Source organism: Anas acuta, chromosome 1, assembly GCF_963932015.1.
Source record: "Anas acuta chromosome 1, bAnaAcu1.1, whole genome shotgun sequence".
Classification (NCBI taxonomy): Eukaryota; Metazoa; Chordata; class Aves; order Anseriformes; family Anatidae; genus Anas; species Anas acuta.
In genome coordinates this window covers 175,792,309-175,813,775 of record NC_088979.1, presented here as the reverse complement: position 1 = coordinate 175,813,775, position 21,467 = coordinate 175,792,309, and the positions used below count along the sequence as shown (strand labels likewise).

The 21,467-nt window shown below is 34.7% G+C and overlaps 1 protein-coding gene across 5 annotated transcripts in view; it reads left to right on the top strand.

Annotated features, from left to right (window-relative positions):
* IMMP2L (inner mitochondrial membrane peptidase subunit 2) overlaps nucleotides 1-15,100 on the top strand; it is a 474,976-nt gene extending 459,876 nt beyond the window's left edge. For all 5 annotated transcript variants that reach the window (XM_068669474.1, XM_068669478.1, XM_068669477.1 and 2 more), the window contains one exon: nucleotides 14,615-15,100. In XM_068669474.1, coding sequence (XP_068525575.1) covers nucleotides 14,615-14,734 — 120 coding nt within the window. In that variant the 3' untranslated portion in view covers nucleotides 14,735-15,100. The remainder of the gene's footprint in view (nucleotides 1-14,614) is intronic.
* The last annotated feature ends 6,367 nt before the right edge of the window (nucleotides 15,101-21,467 follow it).

Here is a 21,467-nt window from a genome sequence, read left to right as displayed (position 1 = left end):
TACAATATGCTTAAAACAGCAAAATAAAACAAAAACTTGCACCCAATGCTTTCCCCATGGGCGAGATGTCATGAGAAACTTGTTGACTCCTGACTGATAAAATTTGACACACTCCAAATCCAAAAAGGATTTAACACAGAAATGCCATAACTCATCATGTTAGTGTCTCTGTCAAATTGAGAAAAATTAAGGCCTCATGAGCATCTTTGTTACCTTTTCTGTTCAATTTATGGCTCTCATATTGTAACAGTGGTGTTTGGTAACGTAGAAGCTGGGGAACACAAATTGAGTAATTCACAATTTTCTAGTTTCCAGTTGGATGGTGTTGATGTGCCATGATCTAGGAGGGAAAGGGAAGGAAAAAAATTTGCAAGGGGAGAAAATTCAATTTTCTTTTTTCAAGACAACAATAAAAATGTCACTATTTAGTGATCAACTGGACCCATGTGTCAAGCACGAAATTATCTGACAGTCTGTCATCTGAACACTATTTCTGACATGGCTTTAGGATCCAATCACAACTTACTTATAACCTATCATTTTAAATTACTTACAAATAGTTCTAATGAACATGTTTCAAAATTTTGATATTTTAAACCCCTTTCAAAAAACCTCATTAAATAGAGATTAATTTTGGCATGGTTCTCAGTAATAAATCTCAAATGATAATCATCAAATAGGCTCAACCTTGTTATTGTAGCAGAGATAAATTTAGTAGAAGATATGCTTTGACATAATAGAGTTTTTGATATCTTCTAGTAGCTTCAATCTATGACAGTCAACTAAAGGAAAATTTTGTGTGTATTTTGTACCAAAGTTAATGAATACGTATATAATGTACTAAAGGACAGTAAATGGTAATTTAACTTTTTTTTTTTTTTGATTACCACAGCTTTGAGAAAATGTTGACTTTTAAGAGAGAGTCTCAATTTCTCTCTATATATTTTTCATATACCCTGCTAGCATTTTTATCAGGTTAACTGTTTTGTTTAGTGTTTTCAGAAATGAATATTAGTGACTAAGCAGTGTTCATGGTAATGCCATAGTACAGGCTAGTAGAATTATTATTATTATTATTTTTTGCAGTTGCATTTAAATAAATGCAAAGTCATAGTCATAAGGGCTGGGCACGGCTAAGTTTTACTTCACAACAAAAAATTGATTGAATTTTAAAGTCAGCAACTGAAACTAGAGAAGCGTTTAAGCTTTTTTCAGCTTTTTTTTTTTTTTTTTTTTTAAATTAACTGAGGCCAGCCAAGAATAAAAGAATAAATCACTTTTATTATTTTCTTATCTGGATAGTTGCTATAGTAGCATATACAGTATATATTCTACTGATTTTATATTTGTTTCATCTCCTTTTTGAGGAGTTCTTAGAAACCCATATTCTTTGAGACTCAAAAGATGACCATAACAATTTGCTTTCATTGCAATCATACTGCTGAGATGGCTTTTTGTGAATCTAGAAACTCTGCAGAGTTGTAGCTGGATTTAACACATAGGAAAGCTTCAGGATCCTGTCCAGATATGATCAGTGCTTCCCTGTACAAACATGTACTAGAGAGCCATGCAATGGTTCTAAATTATTTTCTGCAGAGATCTGGAAGAGAGTATGAAGAAAGGTGATATAAAAATATTCTGAGATTGCAGAAAGAGCTGCTTTGCTGTAGAACCTAGAAGATGCTGTGTGAGACTGCCATTACAATGGAGGTTAAAGATTTTTCTTGCACAGTTTGAAGTTCTCAACCTCTTACTTAATGCAGTAGTACTAAATGGAAATGTTTTCCAGTTTTAGGTAATGTTCACTGAGTTTGTGTTGCTACTGAGGCCTGGAAAGGAAATCTAATTTGAGGGCATGAGTTGTTCAAACAACTCTTAACACCTATCCAAAGTTGTTGTTCTATCTACAACTTCCTTTTTATTTTTTTTCCGAAATTTCTTGAGATTCTGGCCCTGCATTTGCTTGCTTTTCACAGGAACCTATCATTATCCCTATATCACTATTCCCTATCATTAGATACTAACTTCCATCTTCTTACTTTATGTGTTTAGAGTATCATGATTTGTAATTTGTATATAATACATTATATTATATACAAATACATATATATATAATATGTATTTGACTCATGGTTAAAATCCCATCCTCACGGCCACAAACATACGGTGTGGCAGCTTCCAGTTTGAGATTGATTCACTCTTCAAATGGGTTAATGGTGCATACCACCAGATGGACAAGGCAGCTTCAGATTCTCCTCTGTCTGTGTATGATTCCAGACAGCATGGGGACTTGCATTACTGCAGGAAATTTACAGTATAGCATGGAAGCATGTCTCTGCTGGTTTTGGTGTGAGTTCTTTTTGTTTTGTTTTCTGTTCAATTAAAATAAGCATTGGACTCATTGAACAAGGAAATACACAAAATATTGTTTGGGAAACAAGAATGCATAGTCATCAAGTTCAGATTGGGTTGCTTAAGTTGTTCAGTAGTAAGGGAACAAAGATTCTTCAGACAGGTTGCCAGATCTCCCTTGCAAAGCAATGGCAACTGCCATCATTCCATAGCCTTTACCTGTAGCTGACAGTAATTCAGTACTGTAAGGCAAGCTAGAAGATGAACTATGCATAATGGCCTCAGAATCATATTTATTTTAAAATATGGATCACTTTTTTTTTTTTTTTTTAATTTACTTTGCATGTTAAGATCCTGAAGCAGAAAAAAACAACTCAGTAAACATACAGACTATATTTTTCCAGAGTAGACTGATGAAAATGTGTCAGATTCTGCTGTCTTCATGTCACTACTGCTGTCTCCTCAGCTAATGTCAGAGACAGTATTTGGATCTCCAGGCATTATAGCAATGGTGATGGATATGTGGTCTGCTGCTGACCTAAAATGTGATTTCTGTCCCCTAAAACATAGAGGTACAAAATAAATGTTGGATTTGCAGTATATCTTGAGTAAGATTGTGTAACAAAGGTAAGCACTTAAAAGGAATTTTAATTTGGTTGATTTTTATTCTGGAAGTGGAAGAGCTCCATATAATGAATTATTTTTAATGGTGTTGTTTTAACATTTAGATCTTTCAGCTCCTAAATGTGTTAATCCTTTTCATTTACTGATGACCTGGCAGTCCTGTGTGGTTATATTTTGCTAAAGTAGCCTAATAGCTGCATATAGTCTGAAAAATGGAGTAATTTAAAGAGTTAATAAATCTGGATCATCAGCTCTCTGGAAATTATATTCATTTTATTTTATTTTACTTAATTTTAATAATGTGCTCAAGTGTTTTACTTGAATATTTAAAGTTCAGCACATGCTTTTCTGAACTATGGCTTGATTACGACTATGAGAGAATATTTTATTAAATATGCAGGAAACTGAATTCATTAGTCTTCCATTACTTTCTTGCTCATGCTGTATAGCTTAAGAACAAGTCTTAATGTCTTCTTGAGGTAAATATAGCTCTTGATGGTGAAGTAGTGGATTAAATCTGGTTACTGTGTTTGGCTAAAGAGGAAGGTAACTTTTCATTTTGAATGAACGCAGTCTGTGCCTCGGTTATTTGGTTTATGGTATTCTGTCTTGTTACTTAATGATGTGTTAAAGAAAACTAGAGAGCAAGGGGAAAATAGAAGGGGAAAAAAATACATTCCATAGAAAAGTATTTTTCCTATGTCCTAGTGAATCTGAGACATTCATGTGCAGTAAGAAGCAGCAGCACAGGACTTGGAGGAATCCTGTATCCTCCTCAATGTGGAGACACCGTGGCCATTAGAAGTTTCCCGGGACATCTCAAATGGCAGAACGGACCTCATTGTTTAGGCCAGTGAACTGGACCTCTAATGTAATGGTCAGGAAGCCCAAACATGGTCTTCTTTGTTCTTCTGACAACTGCATAATGATAGGGAGCTGCATCACCCCAGCTGCTGGTCTCCTGCGTCTCCTTAGGATCAGTCAGCTCTACATGCGTGCCCCAATACATGGGCCAGGCCTGGCGGTTTGATCCAATATAGTCACTTCTCTATAAAATTTCCTTCTCCATAACCACACATGAAACCTGTTTCCTCACTGAGGGAATTTTCTGTGGAGAATTAAACAATCATCTGATGTGAAATCTAGCTTTGTAGACTCAAGCTTGCACAGAACTGCGACAGCATCTGAATAAGGATATGAATGTTAATATACTTCTGATTACTTTTTTAGTGTGAAGCTTTTTTCCTCAGTAGAACCTGTTATGCCATTATCTTAAGCTGATCAGGAATGAACTAAATAAAAAAAAAAAAAGGTGAATATGAAGAGGATTAGTTATGTAGGATGAGGAAATTATATTCATAATTAATAGGGTTGATTATTTAATCACTTCTGTTACAAAGTGAAAGGTTAGATATATGATCTGAATTATACCAAGAATTTGACAGATGTCACAGTATCATAAAAACATGGAATTCTAAGTAATATTAAGATTGATTAAGGGAAAAATGTATGTTTTGGGGACAGCTTTTTCCACGTAAAGTAAAAGTTGGTTTTAGTACATGTAATCTCTTCTCTGTAGGTTCAAGAAAAATACAGAATAAATCAGATAAAGACAAGAGAGGAAGTATTTAAACATACTTAAATTCATAGCTTTTGTTATAGCTATAAGGGGGAGAAATCTTTGTGTATATATAAAGTATTTCTGTGTTATTTTTTTCTTGTAAATCAGCCCAGGGAGATTACGTATGCACAATTATCTTGATGAAATTTACCATTTTAGATGAGCTCTAGCCATCCTCACACAAAGACCTCTATTAAAAAGTATTTTATAATTTTAATAACATATCATGAAGCTATTTAATGACATTTTGATATCCTAGCTGCTCATTGAATATTTACTCCCCATTGCTTTTCATAGCTTATATTGCCAACAGCATGTTTTGTGTAAGTCAAACTGCTTCTGTATGCCATTTTAGAGGAAAATATAAGCAAGCCTCACAGTAGGATCTTTCTTGAAATATTTAATTAAGTGAAATACTCTATTGAACATTGGTCTTTTAAGGTAAGAGAGAGTCAAAATGATTTTATTAACAGTATTGCAACAACTTCATTTGTATCAGATTAAAATTGTGGAAATGTGTGATAAAAATGGAGAAGCTTTGAGTATGTTGGCAGATCTATTTGCTGAACACACAAGCTATTACTGAAAACTTCTGAACATTTCTCCAGGAACAGTTGTAATGTTGTAACATGCTGCACCATTATTTATTTATTTTTTAATTCATAGATATTTTCTCACCTACTTCCCTGAACTAGCTTTTCTTGCTACTGCTGACCTTCTTTACTTTTTTTTTTTTTTTTTTTTTCCTTACCTCAGCATTTGATAATTATAGTAGCATGATCTTCCCTGTTTGCCAGGTATCTGCCAAGTAAAATTTAAGGTAATGACCATTTCCCAGACACCTGGGGTCTGGTGCTGCCCTGTCTGGGTGCCAGGCTGGCACTGCCCCTTACAGAGCTGGGGCAGCAGTGGGATGGGATATTTTCCATAACATCCCTTGGTGTTGACACTTCTCTGGGTTTATAAATAGCCCTGATTTCTGACCAGTGAGACAGGGTGCTTTCCTGAGCTTCTGAGAAGAGTATGTAGAATACAAATTAGTTAGCAAGAGCTAACTAATGTGCAGGATTTTTTTCTTCTGTTCACTTGTCTTGAAGAAGAATTTGAGTGCATCTAGAAACTGAAGCCTATTATTGTGTTCTGACAGGAAAAAAAAAAAAAAGATTAATTTTGTGTGGGCCACACTTTCAGAACTTTGGTGGAATTTGATCTTTCATGTTAGCTTGTTTGCTCAGCTTTGCAATGCTAGTCACTCATTACAAGGTCCTGCTTTCTAAGAGGCAGGTGTTGCGGGACACCTCCATGAGTGTGTGCTGGAAGCAGAGCATGAGTGAAATAATCTTGTAGCAGGACTTAAGAGCATCACAGTCCATCTTGTGGCCAGAGTGGTGACATGGAGAGCGCACACCACAGACAATGGAAGTGGAGAGCATGGTTTCACCTGCTCAAGAGCCAACCCATAAAAATGAATTGGGTCTGCAGTGAAGTGGCATAGTGAGATGCGAATGCAATCAATGGGTAGTTTGTGAGCTCTGAGAGCTGATCTGTGACACCTGCCATTGTAATCCCATAGAGTTGTGTTTGCCAAAGCTTTAGAATGAAACTCTGAATTAATGACACACAACAGAACAAAAATGGAAATCAACTGAATTTGTAACATACAGCATTTCTGCATAGTGTCCTAAGTATTCAGTCAAGAAAGACAGTACACATAATCAATATCAGTGTACTAAGCTGAATAATGTCACTAAGCCTGACATTCTTCTAACTCTGCTGGCACTGACACAATGCCTTGCTGAATAGGAATTTACATTGAAGACTTTTATATATTCCTGAATAATTAATACAAACAGATTTGGGATATAGCTAATGTTTTCTATGTGAAGATGATAAATGTGTTGTGAAAATTGTTTCCTGCCACTTAATTTATCAATTCTTTAAAATATTGAATTGCAAATATATTACTGCTTTTTAATGTGGGGCTCTTTAATGAATGCTATTAGTACATGTTATTCTTCTGTTGAGTTACATGACTTAGTGGCAATCCTATTTAGTCTCTGAATTTTGTGCTTCACCCAGTGAAATGTTAAAAAGCTTTTAACTATTAAATTATATTTATGTATAAGCAGCATGCAAAGCACATCATAATGTGCACTAAGCAAATTCTTTCACCACTTTCGTAACTAGAAATCTAAAATAAATAATAGATTGGTTTGTAAATCTTTTTGTGGACCTATTTAGCATAATGGTTCTGTTAATCATAAGCAAGAAAGAATAATTTCTAAGAATGCTATATTTACTGAAGATAAAAGACTAGTAGCACTCATATGTTAACCTCTTTTTAAAATACTTTAGAAAACACTGAAGAAAAAAATAGGAAAGCACAAAGAAATTAATTAGCTCTGGTGCCCTTTCAATCTTATATCCTTGACTATTCCAAGATAATGCACTGAGACAGAACTTAGCTCACACAATATTTGTACGCAGCCCACTACTATATTTAATTTAGTAGTATTAGGTATTGACAGCTGATTCCTTCACAAATTGATTAAAAATACACTACTTGATAATGAATTCCTTTAAACCTCCACTATTTTTGTAAATGTTAATCCAAGTTCAAGGTAAACCAGTCTCTATCTGCATGAATAACTGCAGAAAGATCTAATATGTGAAAAATATTGTATTTTCAGTGATCATTTCCTTCCTTGATCTCTTTTGAAACTTAAGGCTTAAAGTAGATGTGCAGACATGATTGAACAAAAGAGAATATAACCCAGTTATTTTGATATTTAGTAAATTACTTTTTTTTTTTTCAATTCAATCAACAAGATGAGTTTTTATTACAATGCACTTACTTCTTATGATATGAACAGCTTAAATTGCAAAATCATGTTGGATCAGAGCAGTCACAATTGTTAGATGAGTTTCAGACAAATATTTTGTGCTTACAGGCAAATTTTATTAATTCTGGGAATCATCCATTGCATTTGAAACATATTACTCTCTTTCATATCTTTGCAATTATGTCTGTGCTTGTATGCACATGTAGTGCATGTGCATTACTTCTGAGTGTTATATTTGTGTCACAATTTTCACTATTTAAAACTTTCTCAAAATGAAATTGTTGTCACAATGTGATTTATATATTTTCACGTGCTTTTATAATATATTTGCTATCAGTATAAATAGTTCTGAATTTGATAACTTTCATAACGACCTTTACTGATTATACAGTAGCTCTGTGAAAAAAAAATGCATATGGAATGTTTTATCTATAGCTGGAGCTGCTGCTTCAGCTATCAAACTAATGGAACCGTAATGGAACACTTACTAGCAAAATTAATGGGCTGCATTCTTTTCTTTGTCACTAGATCTGTATGGCTCCATTAGGTCTGATTTGTTCAGGGACAAGAGGAAAGAATGATGAAGATGCTAGTATTTTGCTGAAAGGAATCGATTACTGTATTTTTTTTTTAATATTCATGAACTAGTTAGCATCTTGTTTTGCTAACCTTCAGGAAGCTGATGTAAATTAAAGAAAATCTGTTTTGGTATGGTTTTATTTACACATTAATTTATTGATTTTCATCTTTCTGTGATTCTTACATACATAAAAAGAAGGAGGTCAAGGATATTTGTTTCTTCTGCCATTGTTCATTATCCCAAGTACTTCTACTAGAGGAAGTGGTTTCTCCGGGATTTTACTGTAATCCACAAGATTTTATTTTTATTGAGCCTTTTTTTCCTGCTTCTGCACTTGATAGTAGCTGTTTCAAAGTTCAGCCATGTACAGAAAATGAAGTGTAATAGCAATCATGTTTACTTTCTATTAAAGTATGGATTTTCTGAAGAGCCTAATTTACTGGGAGAATTCTCTGTGAGACCATTTTACACCTACAATCTAATATCAAAGCCCAGTGTAACAACCTTTCTTAAAGACAAGCAATCTAATTTGACACAGATACCTATCCCATACTATATATTTTTGTTAGTATTTTAGCTGAAACACAGCATAGTTGCCTAGGTATTTCTATCCTGAGGTTTTCTTTGAGATTTGGGGGCTGAAGTAGTCCAGAACTTTTTTTTCTCTCCTTTCTCATTAACCTCATCCTTTTGGAGATGGTTTTCAACCTCCTTAAAAATTTGACATTTCCAGTCTTCCAGAATCCGTATGTTTGCTAGTCATCTCTAAATCTCCCTGGCTATCTTCACATTAGGGGATTTTTCACCTACTGTGCATGGGCACCTTTCAGAACCACTATGAGGAGAAGCAAGTATCCAGTCATCAAAATGCAGTCTGCATGGAACAATACTGCTAGAGAATTTTCCCTATCCTAAATGATGTTGCAACAGATGCAACAGAAAATCTGAGGAAATTGTTTTAAGTAAGCTGATGTTCCATAATGCTGAGCATGTGAAAGGCTGTATATAAAGATTCTTTACTAATGTACATATGAAGAACAATAACAACAACAACAACAAAACACAGTGAGAATATAGTACTTCAGGAAATAGAAAGCATAATATGAAACAGTAATTGTGATCAGTATTGTTTTCTCTTTTGGGCTTGAGAGAACGTTAATTTTTGTGTTTGCATGTTTGTCATTGTCCTTGGGTTTTGGAAGGCCTGTGCAATACTGCTATACAGCATCTGAGACTAAAGCAAATGTGACTCCTCAAAACCAAAGGCTAATAACGTATGTGTTAAAAATTGTGATTTTCCAGTAGTTAAAGAAATTTCTCAAGTAGACAGGTTATAATATGTGGCACTTTTAATTTAGTTCTGTTTCTAGTTAGGTAGCTATTATTGTTCTCTTCCAGTGAGATTTAAAGGATTTGCACCATTTAAACGTTTATTAATGGGACCAGGAGACAAAACACATTTTTTTTTTTTTTTCTAGGCTTAAACATGGTAAAACAAGATCATTTTAAGATAGTATTTTTAAGTAGTATTTCTTTCTTAAGAGGAAGTATATTCATATTTAAGTACTTATTCAAGTGTACCTTAAGAAAAGATTTCTTAATGTTTTCTTAATGTTAATTTCTTAATGTAAGATTTCTGCTGTTGATCCAACATTAAGGATTGCTACTGTGTTGTTTTTTTTTTTTTTATTATCTTCCCATTCTCTTTGCTTATCTTCCTGTGTCACATCTAGATACTCCAAGATCTCTTCTGTTATTTTATCTTTTTTGAAGCACTTGTCCTCCTCAAAAAGAGGGAAAAATTCTGGATGTGTGGGCATCCTGAATTCTTCATCAGGAGGAATGTGATGTTGATGGTTGCTTCTTCCTCACTTTCTTGGCGCAAATTTAATACATTTCCTGACATGTATTTTGCCTTGTTTCTTCACTTCTTGGCAAATATTTTTTTATCTGTATTTATTATACATTGTATGTTTATTACACTCCTTGTTCTTCTGAACTCTTTGATAGCCTTAAAACCTTTTTGTCCACCTCCTCAGGTGCTTTTCAAGTGATCATTACTGAGTTGTATTTAAGTTTGCAGTCTTCAGTGTCATCCTGTGCCCATTTCTTATTATCCTATGCCTACAGTCATGTAATCCACATTATTGCATGAAGATAATAAATATTTCTTTCTACATAGAAATATATTTCTTTCTACTTTTTGCTATATACAAACAAACAAGCAAAAAACTATTATACTGAAAGATCATGCAAATATAAGGAAATACAAGCAAATATAAGCAATGTGAGCAAAACTATAACAATATATAACAGCAGATTATTGGAAAAAATGTTGCAGATAAGCAAACTAAATAAAACTCTAAGCAGGCAAGGATAGCTCTAACAAAGCCTGAGCAAGAAGTTCTTGTAGAGCTGGTACAAGATCTGCAGCTTGTTACTAGCAATGGCAATACTTGCTTACAGCGTTACAATAACAGCAGAACAAAATGTTCTTGTACTGCTTTTTGTCTTTTGGTCTTATTATTACTTCTAATTAGCAAAATGATTACTTAGGAGCCTAGATTTAGAAGAGGTTGTAGATACCTATTCTTTTGGTTCTGTATTTCTTTCTCAGGTTATATTCAGTACTACTGTACTTTCCTGGTTTAGTGTTGTTAAAATCCTGGCTGTTTAATTTAGATCCAAGTCACCAAAGGTTCAAGGGGAAAAGAAGCAAACAGATAACAGTGCAGAATGCTCCTAACCTAAAGTGATTATCACAACCTGAGTAGACTTTATATATCCTGAGAAAGCTGAGAATACCATTGTTAAGGTCACATTCTTATCCAGACTTTTCCCTTTATTGAAATCTGGACTGAGGACCTGGATTTCACAGAAGGTTTGGTGAGCACCACTGTATGCTACTTCTCCACAGGATTCTCAGTCTCAGTGCTGCTTGTCCCATTGTGACTGGAGATTAGAAAAGGCATCATGCTAAGGGACAGTGAAGATTTCAAATAGCAAAGAGATGAGAAAAGGTGGAGAGTACAGTCTGTAAATCACTGGGAATTTTAAAATGATGTATTTTGGAATCAAGGCAAGTAATATATACTTGCCTGTATACCAACTACATACTGTATACCAACAGAGGTGCTCTTATCCTAACCTGTTATGACAGAATGAGAAAGAAAGATGTAAATATCACTGCTGGTAACACTACCAAGCTTAGGCTTATCTTCTCTAATGCAGTGCCAAAACTAATCAGTCTCCATGCAACTAACATAGTAACAACAAGCAGGCTTTGAGGAAATATGCTTTTGTCACAGTAACAGTGTCAAAACAGTATTATTCATTCAAAACTTGTTTTGTGATAAAATTTCTATCTTAATTTCTATCAACAACAACAAAAAAAGACTTCTCGGTCAATTACATATTCAAATATTAAATATATATATATATATATATATATATATATATATATATATATATATATATAAATTAATGCCTAAACAGCTCAGGTTGGGAAGAATAATATTGATTAAGTTCAAAATAACATCTGTTGTTGCTACAGCAAGAATAATTAATAGCTCATAATGTACAAATAAGGATCAACTATTTAGATTGAGGAATGTATTTCATTTACAGACATGACCAAGAGATATTAGCAAAGAGTTTTCATGTGGAAAGAGGGTAAACTTATTTTCTTAAGTAAAAAGAATAAGTAATGTCTGTAAGAGAAGTGATCAGTCTTTATTTTAATAGATTATTTCAGTATTTCACTGTTGCAACAGAAAGTGTGTCCTTTCTGTTCACCCTCTATCCACATCTTACCTTGATGAGGGTAAACCCATTAACAAGGACAGGTTATTCACTGCAAACAATTCTGTCCTTCCTCTGTGAAATTCATGGCTGCTGTGGTTACTATAGAATAATAATAGGCAATGGCAAAAGTTATTAAGGTTCTTTGCAGAAGTCAGACAGCAAGGTGCTTTTAAAGTGAGCCTTTAAGTTATTATAAAATAAGCCCTATAGCATCTGTGTCATTTGTTATTTAGTAAAGACTTCTATAACCCTACAATACCCATTTTTTACTTTTTAACACTTGTCATGTTGTCCTGTAAATCAGGTTTATGAGAAGGATATTTCTTTATTAGTTTCGAGTCAGATGATGGTCAGTAGAAGTAATCCTCTGGGCAAAATTATTCCCAGTCTGAGCTTCAAACAAGGTTTGATTCATTTATTATATTCTCAGTCTGTGTACAGACCTCCTACTGATATCAGTAACAAGCAATGCTCTGAGAAAAACACAGAGCTTTGAAAATTAGATGGTATCTGTGTTTGAGAAGAGTATTTTAATATTTCTCTCAGTACAAATGCTGTCATATTTTATATGCAGTAGTGGGGTTTGCTGTAGTTTTTTATTTTGACACCAACCTGTAATGTGTGCCATCACGCTGTATACAGAGAACGAATCTACTAGGTGATACATTTGCAGAACACTTTATGGAATAATTAAGATAAAGGATATTGTGAATTCTATAAACATAAAAAATATAAATAAAATATATAATAATATTATATATATATAATATAATATATAATATATATGATAAAAACAATAATAAATAAAATATATAAATAAAATATATAAGTAAGTGTAGCTAAATCCTATAAAAAAGGAGTTGTCACTTTGCAGTCTGGATATATATTGTCCTTTGCTTAAGTGTAGGATAAAGAAGCAATGGATCAGGGAAATAAGTGATCCTTGCAAGAGATCAAGCAAGTAAAATACGATGCTGGACTGTGATTTCAGTTTCTTCAGATTCTTTTAGATATTGTGGGTTATTAACTAACCAAATTATATTCAAGTAATTCAGCACCTGCTTCATCAAGCTACAGAATATGGAATTAGATATAGACCACTTCAGCTTCACTGATTTGATTATGTAGTAGAGAGAGACCGGTGAATATACATGTACATTAATCCTATGAAATTAAATCAAGAAAATTAGTTGAAGATATTCCTAGGGGCCTATTTGGTGTCCATTTGCATAAAATCCTGAATTACCTGCTTACTGATTTTTTTTTATTTTTTTTTTTTTGGTATGGTGAGTTTTAGCAAGATTGTACAGGTTCAAATCAGAAGTATTTTTAACTTCTGGCTCCTATAACAGCCAATATCAGATCATTAGTATATAAGGACAAAGGAAGTACATATTTTTTCTCTCAGTGTTTCCTATTCTGGATTATAGAGACCACACTGTTCAGTTATCTGTGGTGGAATCTGCCTCTACAATTATTTTCTGAACCAGTTTGTTATTCTGGTATGTTCTCTTCAGTATCCCATATAATGTAGTCAAACATGATGTAATTGTGCACGCTGAAGAAACATTTCCTTTTTCTTGGCTTTAAAATTTGTTTAAGAAACTGTTATCCAATGTTTCCTTATTCTTATGAGAAATGATAACATAACAGGCAAATAGGCCTATACATTATTTCTAGATGCCACTTATAAAATTGTTGTTGTCTACTTTACGGTGGGAAGCTTATTACTCATTGTGGTTTTCAGAAGGAGTCTAAAGATTAAGCTGTTGAAATCTATCCTTTAGGTATTTCAAATTGTGTGAGATTAACTCCATATTAGTATGGACCAGCAAAGCCTGTAAAATCCCAATCTGAAAATGTGATGCTTCTATTCTCAAAATTTGTTAATCTAAGCATTTCTTCAAGAATCTTCAAAATGTTTTAGTCTAAACATTTCATACTGTAATTGAAAAGAGCCGTGTTTATATTTTTCTTAAGGTCTTCTAAGCCATTCAGTGTTCTAAACCATGTCACTTATGAAGGATTTATTTGCAAGCATCTCCAATATAGACTTTTATTTCAGTTTACTGAATTAAAACATTAGTAAAGGAAAATTATTGAAGTAACACGTTAATAAATAATATGATGTAAAACATTTGCAAAATATGTGAGTAAAGTGTAAGTAGTCCTAGAACTTCAAAAATCTTTGATTTATAAATATATTTCAAATAATTCTGCCAGAAATACATTTTAATCCTAGGGAAATATTTACAATTCACAGTGATTTCTATTTTTGGTTGGAGACAAAACTGAATCTTGAAAGACAGAGACATGTGGAACGTATGACATGCTTGAGAAAAGCTAACGTCCTGTTATAGTTAATGTATGTAGCTCAAAGCTGAAACACAGGTTTTGTTGAACTTATCCAGAATTGATAGTTGAACCTTTATCTGCCATACCCAAAATAATTAATCACCACAAGCTTTTGGTCGATTATAAAATACCTCAACTGTTTTGACTGGCTGCTGCTTCTTTAACCTGAAGAAACATTCCTAGTTCGTTCTTGTTATAAACAACGAATTTCAGCAAGTTGTATTGGGTTCCACAAAATGTTTTATCAATAAAATAATAAATTGTCACTGAAGCAGTTTTTCTCTCCTTACGTGCATGGGGCATTCTTTATGCATACAAAGTACTCTGCTTTGTATTCTCTCATTACTGTAACAAATCCTCATATGCTTTATATCTCCCAGATTTCACTTAATTTGCAATAGTTAATATTCTCTCTGGTTTATATTTTGGGTACAGGTTTCTCTTGGACTTCTACATGCCCGTGCTACTCATATCCTCTGGCCTCCAAAGCGCTGGCAGAAGCTGCAGCCAATACTACCTCCAGAGCGCAAACCACTCCAGAAAGAGCAAGAGTGACCTAAATGTTCCAATGGAAGAACACTGCAGTCAAGTTCAGCCAGCAAGAGCTGCAGTTGTTATACGTTCACTTATAAAAGCTTAGCCAAGGGTGCTTTAACATCAGACACCATATCAGCAAATACATGCAATATTTTCATGTTAAAATGTCATCTTAAGAGTAAATTGTTTTTTTTGGTTCTTTGTTATAATCTCAAACAGCAGTACATTGTGCAGTATTTAGTTTGGAAATAATTACACATTGGTTGTAGGTTTGAACGTTCAGTTTTTCTGGGAGAAGTAAAATGACTGAGTTGTTATGTTTCTACCTGTGTTTCTCTGGATAAGAAATTGTTAAAAACTTCAATAAAATATTTTAATCTTTTATATTCAGCTTGTTTCATCAGTAACCAAACAGATCCTTCATTATTATTGTTGATTGTATATGGAAAAAAAACATACATTTACACATAATATTTTGTATTGTCTTATTATTTTTAATACTGAAGAATCAGTACTTCTGTAGCTGAAAAGCTAATCATATATGATATATATTTTTTTTTCAAAAAGCTGAGTTGTTTTTTTTTTTAAATATGCTTCTGTTTATTATTAAACCAAGTACATTTTACTTATTTTTAATATCTCTTTTGGGACTGCTATATAAACATTCCTTGTATATCTTGCTGAAGTAAATATTCAATGAAAATGTGTATCAATTACATTGCAGTATGTGAATGTAATGCTTCATTCATTTCTCAAGTATAGTAAAACGTTACTATTGATTGCCATATTTATTTGAAAATATGTAATTAATATATAAATACTATACAATTAATACTATAAATATATAGTGTAAGTATACTCTGAATGTCTAGTAAAGCTTTTATGTGTTAGAAATTAGGAGAACTAGAAAAATGACACCTTTTCAGTTGCAGATTAATGAGCCAGCTTATTTTCATATTTATTGAATTTTACTTCAGATAGGATAGTACTTAAAAAATTTAACAGATCACACAAAAGGTCTTTAAACATTTCAGCTACAATCATGCAATTATCAGAACTTCAGACAAGATGAAAATAACCTATAGCTCTTTGAAGACACATCTGTGTATCAGTGAGATGATAGGTTCAATGACTGAAAATTCTCTATTCTCTAGGCAGTAGTCTAACCTTCTTAAATGCTCCAGCCCTGTAGACTCTGAACTCTTCACTGTCTGTGTCTTGTCATCTTTGTTTCATAAAGCTGTTTCATTGGTCTTTGAACCCATCTTAGTTAAAACTAGTGCAGTTTGTTTGGACCTTAATTGCAGTAAATTCACAATTATTTTGATTTTTTTTTTGTTTGCTTGTTTGTTTGTTTGTTTGTTTTCCCAAACTAATTTAGAAAACTGAAAAAAAGTACAAGAAATTTCCAAGAAATAACTGTCATAATTAATTTTGGTGACAAACATACTAACGTATCTATAAAAGGGGAAAGAAGCAGAACAAGAGCAGATTAGATGAGCTTTATTTTTCTCGGTTGTTAGGGTTTATTTCCTTCCTTTCCATTAGCTCAGCCCCTCCATCCTCCTCTTCTTGAGCTGGGGTGATGTTCTTGCATATATTGACTGGAAAATTTAAGCTGGAAAATTCTGCTGGCTCTTCTTATTTATGGGTGTATATTCTGCAAAACCAGTGTCAGAGAGATGTTAATAATAACAAGGGCTTTTGTTCCTCTGGCTTTTCTTGATTTTCTTTTTCTGTTCATGTTGTGTAAAGAAACAGCCAAATCTGTCTACATCTGCTACATTTACAAACAAATTCAGTGAAGTTCTTTAGGTTTGTAGACATTTTCCTACACACATGAGGCAACTGGGGAAAGTGAGGATCCAGGCTCAGCTGCTGGATGGATGGGGTGTCTGAGCGTAGTTACTGAAGGGATCCATGATTGGAGGTTGGGTTGTCTGTATCAGCAACTTATATGGACTGCAGCCTTGGGGAGCTTATATATCCATGTGCCACCAAAGCCATCTGTAGTCACACACATTACCTTATACAAGCTATGAAATTTTAATTGTCCCAAGAATTCAACTGTGATATGCCTCAAGGCATATTTGTAAATTTATATTTGCATGTATATATTTATAAATATGTATGAATTTATATGGATATATATAAATATAGGATTTATATATAGGATATACATATATCTACACACATATATGTAGATGATGAACTAAAGACTATGTCTGTTAACTTTGAAGATGTTACAATGGTAGAAATATCTGCAATCATTTTGGAGAATGATATTATACCACAGTAATCTGAACTCAGTAACGATGAGCAGAGAGTCTGATTGAATAATTATGAATGCACATGCTGGATTAGGTTTAAACAAAATTTGGAGATTACAGTGAACAGTAGTTGAGCATGCATCAACAATATGCTGTTATGAGTAAGGAAAATACACGCTTTGTAAACAACAGTATAGTCCATAAATGCAGAAAACAGTATTTTGGTTTCATTCATCTGCAGTCTGCTTCTAGGCACCAGATTCAAGAAAAATGAGGGACAACAGGAGTCTTTAGAAGGAAGCAACAAAAAAGAAATCAGAAAAATATGACCTATAAGAAATGTTGGAAGGACTTGTGTTTATCTAGTCTGGACAGCCCAGGGCAGAAAGTCTTCAAAATCATAAAAGGTTGCTGTCAAATGGAAGAGAATTATTGATTTTCTAATTCCATCATGTACAGGAGGGAAAGCATTGGACTTAAAATGCAACAATATGACTTTCGGGCTAGACATGGGGAAGGAAACATGAATTTTAATAATAATAAAACATTGGATTAGCTTGTTTTTCATTGCAAGGTTTTAAAAATTGCTTAGACAAATATTTATCTGGACTGTCTGTAATTTGAGACAAGAGAACAGGTTAAACTAGACCTTGAGATCCATGACAGTTATTCTGTATATTCTGTGATTCTGAAGGTATTCTGTTTACCAAGATTAGTAAACCTGGTGTTTTCTTTAATGATGGGCGGGAAGGCAGCTGCATTAGTATCCTTTATATTTATAGATTCACTATATGCAATCCTAACTATTACAGTAGCCTCATGTACCACTTGTAATAAGTATCTAAGAAGATACCAGATTCCTGTAAAAGAAACCATTTTATTACACGTTGATATCAAATTACTGTGCATGATATTTTACATCATCTCATAACTAGCTGAATGGAAATAGCTCAGTGAAATCATAAGCTGAACTTGCTACTGATTTGAGTAAGATATGTAACAGATCATTCATTATCCAGAGCATGAAGAACAGACCGTATTGCTAAAAGCAGAAGGGACCCTGCAGCAGCAATAACACAATCACATCTTAAAAGGTATTACTGATATATGATTTTCAACTTCCTGATGTGAAACACATGCTTGTTCTGGCAATAATTAAATCTGGGGCAAAAGTCGCATGGACTGAAGCTATGAAGGATGCTTCTAAGTCACCATCCTTCCTCTTCAACCCCAGCTTTCTGGCATTTTGTTGCTGGCTCATATCTGCAACACAATAGGGAAATGGCTTCATAGGAGGTATATACGAAAGAGCACAAGGGAAATGTAGGACATTAAAAAGTGATAAGTTGATTTGACATTTTAAATCTTTTTTTTTTTTTTCTCCTATATGAGATGCCACATAAATGCCTCCTTTATGAATGAATATATGGAATTGCATCTGCCTTCTAACTTCCAGACTGCACTTGTAGAGCAAGCTGATGAGACATCATTAGTCTTAGCAGACACAAGCAACTGCATCTGAGGGAGTAACAGGGCAAAACTATACACGTCAGCAATGTGTAAGCATCAAAGCCTCATGAAGAAAGCCAACGAACAAACAAACAGAAAACCCTAAAACAACTGAGGAAGTGGAAAGCTGGTGCAATGAATGAATAATTAAAATGCACATTGGGATTCATAAGTATGAATACAGAACTCCCTGTGACAAAGAAACAGTCACCATAGCAGAAGACGGAGTGATTTCCCTGTCTTCCACCCATTCTTTTAATATGACTTACCTAGATGACGCACCATGAAGACTAGCAAGCTGTCATGGGTTGCACAGTGACGCCTTCACAAAAGGGAGAGTTTAGTGCAGAACTGTCCAAGGAAAAAGAAAAGGCAAAGCCAAGACACCAGATAGTGCTTTAATAAACAAGCAGTTTACTGTAACATCAGGCTGCGCAGGGAATTAGCTAGCGAGGTCCCCTGGGAAACTGCTTTTAGAGGTTTTCAGGTCCATCAGTGCTAGTCACTATTTAACAACCATCTCTTAGGAGTACAGCAACATGTAATTCCAAAATGTTGGAAGTCAAGCAGGTGGAGCAGAAGACCAGGTTGGCTGAGCAGGGATCCTCCTCTAGAGACAAAGCAGAAAGAGAAAGTGACACTGGAAGCAAGATTGGATGACATGGGAAGATTACAGAGATGCTGTTTGCCATTGTAGGGAGAAAATTTGTGTGGACCAAGCTCAGTTAGAGTTGACATAAGCCAGTACTGTGGGAGACATTAAAAATGGCTTTTTTTTTTTTGTTTTAATGTAGGTTAAGAGCAAAAGGAAGACCAGAGAGAATATTGTGCCATTACTTAATGAGAATGGTCACCTCACAAATAGGGACATAGACAAAGCACAGAAATTTAATGCCGATGATGGGCTCTGAGATCCCTGGAGCCCTGTGTTGGAGGACCATGACTGCAGGAATGATAAATTCCCAGCCAACCCCAAAGTTGTGCGGGATTTGCTGCTCCAGATGGATGCATATAAGTCTATGAGGCCCAATGGAATTCATCCCAGGATACTCGGAGAGATGGCTGATGTCATCATGAGATCTCTCTCAATTATTTTTCAATGGTCCTGGGAATCTGAAGAGGTCCCAGTTGACAGGAAGCTCATCTGGAACATTGTTCCAATTTTCGAGAAGGGCAAGAAAGAAGACCCTGGTAATTAAAGGCCCATCAGTCTCACTACAGTGCCTGGTAAAATTATGAAGATTATTCTGGGAGTTATTGAAAAGCACCTGAAAGACAATGCAGTCATTGGTCACAGACAACTAGGGTTTACAAGGAGGAAGTCTTGTTTAATGGATTTAATTGCCTTGTATGACCATGTTACCTACCTCCCTGACCAAGGGAAGACAGTTCATATAACATTTTTGGATTTCAGCAAAGCTTTCAATTCTGTTTCTCACAGTATCCTTCTGGACAAAATGTCCATCATACAGCTAGATAAATACATAATACGATGAGTGAACAATTGGCTGCTCAGTTGGGTTCAAAGGGTTATAGGAAATGGGGTTAGATCAGGCTGGCAGCCAGTCACTTGCTTTGTTCCGCAGGGCTCCATTATAGGGCCAGTTCTCTTTAATGTTTTCATAACTGACTTGGATGCAGGACTCGAAGGTATACAAAGCAAGTTTGTCAGTGACACTAAATTGGTGGGAGCTGCTGACTCCCTCGATGGTAGAGAGGCCTTGCAGAGAGATCTTGACAAATTAGAGGGCAGGACAATCACCAATAATATGAAGTTTAACAAGAGAAGTGACAGATTCTTCACTTGGGAAGTGGCAATACTGGATATACATACAAACTAGGGGCCAAAAGGCTGAAGAGCAGCTCCACAGAAAGGGGTCTGGGAGTTTTGGCAAGTTGAATCTGAGTCAGCAGTGTGCCCTGGAAGCCAGAAGATCCAATTGTATCTTGGAATGCATTAAGCATTGCATTGCCAGCTTGCTGAGGGAATTGATTATCTGGCTCTGCTCTGAACTCACCTCTGCCTTACCTTGAGTATTGTGTGCAGTTTTGGGCAACACAATATAAGAAGGACATAAAACACAGAGAGCATCCACAGGAGGACTACTAAGATGGTGAATGGTCTAGAGGGGAAGACGTATGAGGAGTGGCTGACATCACTTGGTTTGTTCATCGAAGAGGAGACTGAGAGAAGACCGCATCCATGAGTGGAGAGGCAAGCACTAATCTCTTCTCTATTCACCAGACCAGTGATAGGACCTGAGGGAATGGTATGCAGATGCTTCAGTGGAATTTCAGATTGCATATTAAGAAAAGGTTCTTCACTGAAAGGATGGCTGAGCACTGGAACAAGCTCCCCAGAGAAGTGGTCATGACAGCAAGCCTTTTGGAGTTCAAGAAGTTTTTGGACAACACTCTCAGACAAGTAATGTAGTGAAGTCAAGTGATGACAGACATCAGCTGCTGCTATGCAGAATTTTGCTTTTCACAAATCTTTTCATTCACTTAGACTTGTTTTCTACATTGTAATCAGAGATCTGAACACTTTCTCTTTCAGCATATTACAAGTCAAATAGATAGCAGAGGCATAATTTTATAGGCATCCTGCTCAGGAGTCTAAAAGCTGATGAACCTGCATACTCTTGTGACTTTGGCGATCCTTTGGTTTTGTGCTATACAATGGAATAATCCTCTCTCTTTTGAATGTTTTACTATCATTACTATTATGATCAAGGAAATTACTATTCTCTTCCTCCCCATACCAATATGTCTTATCATGGTCTATTAAGCATCTTGTCCAAGGTCATGTAAGACAATCACAATCAGTTTGGAAAAGAACCAGGATTTCTTCGACCACAATCTACCTTCCTAATGGCAAGATTGCCCATCATTCACTGCATTCAATGTCTTGCACAATTAATGTACAAATGCACCATTTGTGATATAGAATACAAATCTAAATGAAAGAAAGA